Source organism: Apiospora kogelbergensis (genome assembly GCF_038363985.1).
Source record: "Apiospora kogelbergensis strain CBS 113332 chromosome Unknown utg000001l_segment0_segment0, whole genome shotgun sequence".
Taxonomy (NCBI): domain Eukaryota; kingdom Fungi; phylum Ascomycota; class Sordariomycetes; order Amphisphaeriales; family Apiosporaceae; genus Apiospora; species Apiospora kogelbergensis.
In genome coordinates, this window is record NW_027117418.1 from 8157604 (window position 1) to 8164576 (window position 6973).

At 53.1% G+C, this 6973-nt stretch overlaps 1 protein-coding gene across 1 annotated transcript; it reads right to left on the bottom strand.

The window, feature by feature from the left end:
* Positions 1-280: 280 nt before the first annotated feature.
* PG998_002625 (uncharacterized protein) lies at positions 281-1759 on the bottom strand (the record flags this gene model as incomplete). The annotated part of the gene is made up of 2 exons (XM_066869443.1): positions 281-1247; positions 1359-1759. The coding sequence occupies 2 exons, from the start codon at positions 1757-1759 to the stop codon at positions 281-283; spliced, it is 1368 nt and encodes a 455-aa protein (XP_066737858.1).
* Between the last annotated feature and the right edge of the window lie 5214 nt (positions 1760-6973).

The following is a 6973-nucleotide window of genomic DNA, read 5'->3' on the forward strand; positions in this document are numbered from 1 at the left end:
GTATATGATTAAGACTTATAAGCCATACTGTCGTAATCCATTCATGGCTGCGAACAGCACAATCCAATCGCCCGATTCGGAGCTCGGTAACGTAACTACTCCCCTCACCCTATACATAGTTTCGGGCCAACCGCCGTCTATCCAATCCAGAGGTCGATGTATGCCTCGATAGGAAGAAGAAAAAGATTGAAACAAAAAAGGATAACGCCGCGCTTAATGCTGATCCAAAATGCTAATGCCGTATTACGATGGGAATAGTGAAGATGATTCGAAGCCATGATCATCGTATCGATACACCGTTCAATTGGCTGACCGGTGAACCTGGGTTGCTTTGGTTTCGGGGATTTGTGCTGCTGAAGGAGGATTCCCCGCTGCGACGATCATCCGTGGGAGAGGCCGGGCCCGAATCGCTTCCGATCACGGTCGAGCTGTAGGCAGAGCCGCTGCTCAAGGACCACTCGTCGCTATCGCCGGTATCACGTCTCTCCAACAGGCCCAGGCCGTATCCGTACTCTTCATCGGCCGCCTTCTTCATTTCGCCAACCTCGACGAAGTCATAATCCCAGCGGTGCGCCTTCTCCATCTGCTGGTGGGGCAACCATCGGGTACGGGCAGTGAAGTAAATAGCCGCGGCCGCCAGACTTCCACCGACGAGATCGACGGCATAATGATGGCTCAGGTACATGGTCGCCCACCAGAGCCAGCAGACGTAGAAGATGAAGAAGGGTCGGAATCGCGGGAAGCAGTGGCTCATAAAGAGCGCCTCGAGGGTGGCGTCGGCCGCGTGCAGACTCGGGAATGCACCGAAAGGCACGGGTGCCGTCGAAAAGCTGGTCGTGTACATGTCGACACCGAAAAGCGCATCAATGCGAGCGAGACCGGCGGGCGATCCTGGCATTCCGTAGTGCGCCGGAGCCAGGCCGTACTTGTTCTCATACCAGGGCGGCGTGCAAGGGAACACGATAGCCATGGTCACACCGAAAATGCTCAGCCATCCGAACGACTTGGCGAAGACGGGGAGAGTCTTGGGCGCGGCAAAGAGGAATATTAAGATTGAGCAGACGAGCGGGTTGGCGAAGTGCCCGATGCCGTACGGGATCCACGCGAAAAGATCGAGGACCGGGTGAGTGTGGGCGGACAGGATGTTGGACAGGTTGGCGCCGTACAACACGTTTTCGAGGGCGGGTAACACCTTGACCCAAATGTGCGGTCGAACTTCAGTTGGGATAAATCTGGTGGGGGAGGTTCTGTCAGTTGGTTGCAAGGTGGGCACGGGTGACGCAATTGAGGCTAGTTGGGTTCATTGCCAAATTGCGTTCCTCATCGTCAAAAACAGGGCCGACCGGGGTGTGACATACCGACTGGAGAAAAAGTACAGCAAATACGTCCAAATGGGCCAGGAGGGCAGGAAGAATTGCCTGGTCGCCGGCATGAACAAAAGCAGGGCATAGCCCAGGAAGGCGGCCGTCTTGATCAGTGGCGCGTGCACGCCAATGATGAACAGCGAAGCGGTACACAAGCTGGCGAGGAAGATGTACTGCAGGTCGAACCAACTCCACTTATGCCTCCGGAGCGCACGAACGGATTGCGAAACGGAGAATGACGTCTGCAACGCGGCCACGTTCTCTTGCGCCGGGAAGCGGGCCTTGGCCTTGGAATTGCTTCGTTTCCGACCTTGCCTAATGGCGGCCACGGGGTTGAGGGCGGCGAGGTCCAGAGGGACGGGCCACTTGAAGTGCAGTTTGCTGGGCGACTGCATGGCGAAGGTCTTGCTCGCTCAGTTATGTTGTGTTTCTGTTGTCGCTCGCGACTTTTTTATTTATCGTGGACCGACTCGACCCAGCCTACGTAATCGAACAACCAACCAAAGAGGCGCCGGGTAGCTCAGGTGGCTTGCGGGTGCTGAGCTGTCGGATCGATCGGCAGAATCCTCCGCGGAAGCGAAGGGAAGCAAGAGGTGTTGAAGAGGATCCTCGGGAATAGAGCCTCCAAAAAGAGATACCGTGATGCAGGGCAAGAAATAGAGAGGTTCAAGAAAGCAAGAAGGGTTGCAGATATTGGGAATAGCAAGGCTTTACATATTCAGAATGGAGGTGGATGGGGTGGCACTGGTGGGTTGGCAAAAGAAGCAGCGCAGCAGCAACAGAAGCATGCGCAATGGAACCCAGTATGCCCAGGGCCCCATAAGCGGATCGATTGGATGCTGGGTAGCAGGGATGGGGGTGGGTGGTGGATGGATGTGGATGTGGATGTGGAAGTGGAATAAAAAAATCCCATCATCGAGCAAACCAAACTGAAGACCCCAGCAGCCCAAGAGCCGTCAATGACAACTTGAAGAACGACCCTACCAGCCAAGCAGCCTAACCCGCCCCTCGCTCGCTGCTCGCCCTTGTTGAGTCAGTTGCTTGGCCAGCTTCCAGACAAACAGCTCATTCGCCCTTCCCTATGCACTCATCATTGTTCGTAAATCCAAGACCTGTTAATCTGGCAATCTGGGTAGGTGTTGACCTCCGTCACTGCCTTCCTTCTAGGCATGCAGCGCGACAAACAACCCTATCAGATCCCCCCGTCCCAACTGTGAATCAATTCCTGACCCCTCATCCTCGTGACTATGTACTTACTACATACCTTAATCGTCTCGCCTTCCCGCTGCATGTGCAGAGCTTAAAAGGTAAACCCCGAAGTCCGAGGCAAGGTAAGCCAGCTTCTCCGGTCTCCAGCTTTCTCTGACTGCGAGAGCCTGTCTGTAACCAAATAATCAACACTCTCCGTGCGACCCGTATTTGGATCGTGTTATTCATTATTCATAATCCCCGACGGCAGAGAGCTGGACAGACGTTCCCGCCCAATCCCTTCGACTTGTAACTTGCAGGCGCGCTGACCAGACGCTGACATGGTCTTGGCCCCTCCTTCCACCACCCAAGAACCTTTAAAATCCTTAGCCGCCTCGTCCAGGATCGGGTTTCGGCACCACGAACGGGCTGCGAGGGAAGAACCACTTTGCCCATTGACCGTTGTTTTAGCGAATAGCAGCGGTCGGTACGTACTTCCTCACGCAGCTTGCAGCCAAGCAGCACACCTCAAAGGGATAATCGCGTATCAATCCGATGCTGCTGTGCGACACTGCCACCCACAATTAGGAAAGACGTGAACAGATAGCAGAGTCTGAGACAATCTAGACATCTATGTATCTGCAAGCTGCACACCACTGGAAGCATGTTCGTGAGCCCATCCACCAGGTACCATCTCAGCACCAGACAGTCTTAGCCCCAACTCTTTTGATCTTTTGAGGACACGAGAAGGGTCCTAGCCTGGCAAGAGGCTTGGAGTTCGTCATCGTCAGATCCACCTCAAGCCTGAACATCCAAGCCCGGCAAGCGCTGCCAATGCTGACGAGCTGGCGCCTGCACAAAGTCAACGGGGTTCGGATTCAAGTGGCATACCGATATCCTTCATTGCAGGGATGGAACTAGACGGCTTTTGCATAAAACAGAACCCGAACTTAACGGAACCCGACTCACAAAATCCGGCACTACCTATCACCAGATAACATAGCGGGAGATCTCTGGGCGGTCACCCGCACCTGGATGGCGGGAAACGCTTATCAGCTTACAGCGACTAGTCCGGTCGCAAACAGGCGTGGGCAGAACGACTGAGGTCACAGGTTGAGGGCAGGCATCGTGCATCTTCGCTCAACGTTCAAGGGAGCGAGAGATAAGGAAGAGTTGGGGGAGCAAGCAAGCGAGCAGCGAGCAGCGAGCTCCATGCCAGATAGACTCGAGTGCTTGTGTGTATCTGCCCTACCAAGCTACTACATAACTAAGCTGCATCCATCCTGCACCAATCACCAACCAACGACGACCCTAGGTTTTTTGGCTGGCCGGCTGCATTCCCACCTCGTCTGATCTGCAGACCGGAAATGCACGGGGTTCCCGCAGATTCAAGGAACGACAGAACGGGATTGTATTGCTTGATTGCCAGCTGCTTGATGATCAATTACCGGTTGAAATGGGCGTTGCACCTTGCCGGACTCCACACAGCATGCCATAATCGTTCGAACAGCTCTTCACAAGTCACAGCCTGTTCCGAGGTGCAGGCGGGCTGCAACTCGCCCTTCAAGCTGCTGAAACAAAATGGGCATTACTCGCGAACACTGAATGTCGCGTGCGCTCGCTCGCTGTTGGGCGGCTCCTCTTTCTCTCCAGCTCCCAACTCCAGGATCCATCTGCCAAGAGGCGATGGTTGGGTCGCAAAGTCCGGCTGATCCGGTCAGCCTTGGCATTGAATCGGAACAGAACCATCTATCGGTTGGTTTGTCAGAATTCTTTCCTTGGCCTTCTCTCCATGCGAGCTAACGGGATGATGAGTGCACCCGGGACACCGCATTGTAAGCATGTCCGGAGCTGTACTACGACCTGTTTCCCATTCCACCGTCCGGCGGCCAGCCATGTGAAAAAGCGTGAGTGTGCTTCTAGGCAAGTCTCGGATAGATTCCCCAACTGCCAGCGCGTGCTACACGGGAATTGGTAGTTGGGCGACAGGCTCCTCGCCTTGATACCACCTCCAATGCGGATGGGTGCAGCCCACATAATACCGCCCATCGCAATGCCTGCCAGCCTCGCGACCGGGCAGGAATCGATGGAATCGAGCAATCGGCCATCGGAGTAGCACTATTGATTTGCTTTCCCATTTGTTTTTCCGCCATTGTTGAGCATTACGCTCGGAGGTTCGGCAGGCGATTTAAGATTGAGAATCTTGGCACAATCTCTCTGCCATGTTCATAATACCAACGGCAGTGCTGTTCATTATGCTCTCTCTCCCTATCTAGCTATCGAAGCGGGCCCCTCCCTCTATGGTATCTTTGTATGGATCGCCCTAATGGCTGCCGAGGCCATAGCAGCAACATAGCAGCACGGGCGATGCGGGCTCGGGTAAACCGCCCACCAAGGCGATGGAGCTATCGGAGATGACAGGCCTGCTCAACTAGGGAAATTGATCGTGTGTTGTTCTTTTCCTCGAAACCCGGGGGAGGCCTTTTCGGCCTCTCTTTTCAGGTCCGCGTGAGTGGCCCGCCGCCGTCGCGGCTCTGGTTCGCGGTCGCTGAGTCGCTTGCAGAAATTTTCTGCTTGCCAACCAAAAAAGAAAGCGACTAGTGAATAGTTTGGCCGGTATTCCCATTTACCTTATTCACGTGTGTACAGAGCCATGTACTCACTTGACTCGGGAGCTGATTAGAGTGTGTTTGTGTCGCTGTGTTGTTTTGCTTTTATCAACTCACACAAAACTATCATGGGTTTTACAGCAGCAACCTTGATGAGGTGTTCACATGTGCGACCAGATGTCGCCCCCTAAAGCTACACAACACCATCTGCAGTTCATGCGACAACACTTTTGTGGGCATCCACCTAGAAAGATGGTGAACGTATGGGTCTCAGTCTCAAGCCCACCTCTACTGACACTTCTCCTTTTTCTCGAAGCATTTTCGCATTGTCTTTTAGTATAGAGAGAAATGCGTCTCGGCGCTTCGTGATTGGGTCGGCCGGTCCCCTAGCATTGATGAGGCTCTACCGAACAAGCTCGTGGCATCCCGCCGCCCCAATTCTGCACGCTAAGGCAAATCGTCGACCAGGAATCACCGTCGGGTTTTTTGTTCTATTTGTTCTGTTCGCTGTTCAACCACTCACGATGGTCCATAAAACATGTCTCGTTTAGGGAAGAGGAGGGAGGACCTGCGCTGCAGCGCTAGAACAAGCACACACACACTAGACGACAAACGGCTACCGTACCGGCGTATCACCTTCAACTTTATTGAGCCCAACCTTCGTTGACGTCAGTGGCCTGTTCTCTTTTCCATGCAATCGCCCATCGTGTTTTCAAGCACAGCGCATCGCATTGCAGTCTAACGCGGCTAGTCGTTTGAATAAGAAGAAGGTTGGTCTTATGACAATATTGATGTTTCGTCTTGGCATTAGCAATAGCTTCTTCAACGGGCTTGTTGATGAGTCAACGTTGGCCGGCGCAACGGTGTGAGTGTTTATTCGATGACCGCTTCTCCCACCCCGACTCACCGCCGCGCTGCGCGCATGTGACCTCGAACGGTACCGTCCTGTTTTTGTGGCTTGAGAATGCCGAATGCCCCTCCAAGATCTGTATCAGCCGCATCACCCGATTACGTACTGTCAAGCTGATATGGGCTGAGTTGAAGAGTCGTCCCTGTCCGTCCAAGTTTTAATTTGAAATCAATTGACCATGACCGTCAGGACGTTTGACGTACAGATATTGCCAAAGCATGTCGGACTCCTGGGAATAGTGACTTATGATCCAGTCGAGCACGGATTTTGCGCAAGAAAACTACGATTGCTCATGGACTTTCTTGGGACGGCAGTACGTACTTTGAACCCACATAGATCGTGAGCACCGGAGTGCCGGTCGGTCGGTCGGGATGGATCCACCTTTACCTAAGACCAAGCAGACATCTATCGGAGGAAGATTACTTTACCTCATGGTGACGTACTCGCCAAAAATGTTATATTCGCATCGCTCTTCTCTCGCTATCGCATTTCGAGTTATCATCGCATTGGTGATTTCTCCTCGTCATGAAAAGACCAGTCGGCTGAGTGAGGCCTCACTGCCAGTCTAAGCCGTCGCCACGTAGCATCGGACGACGAGGTTGATTCGTCTCCATGCCAAAACGCCTTGCCGTGGGCATCCCAGGTTACACAGCATTGCGGAAACGCTCATTTTCATGTGACTGATCAAGTGGTTGCATTTAGCGAGGCTTTTTGCACGCCATTGATAAGGAACATAGCACTCTGCCTTGGATGAGGGATTTGCTTGCCCATGTGACCACCACGACAAGTTCAAAAGAGCGAGGTTATTTTTCATAAATCCTAGCTGTTGAGCTTAAGATAATCTGGATTATTAGTATCCATAATTTGAATCTGAATATCGATCACAGAGAATCAATAGTCCA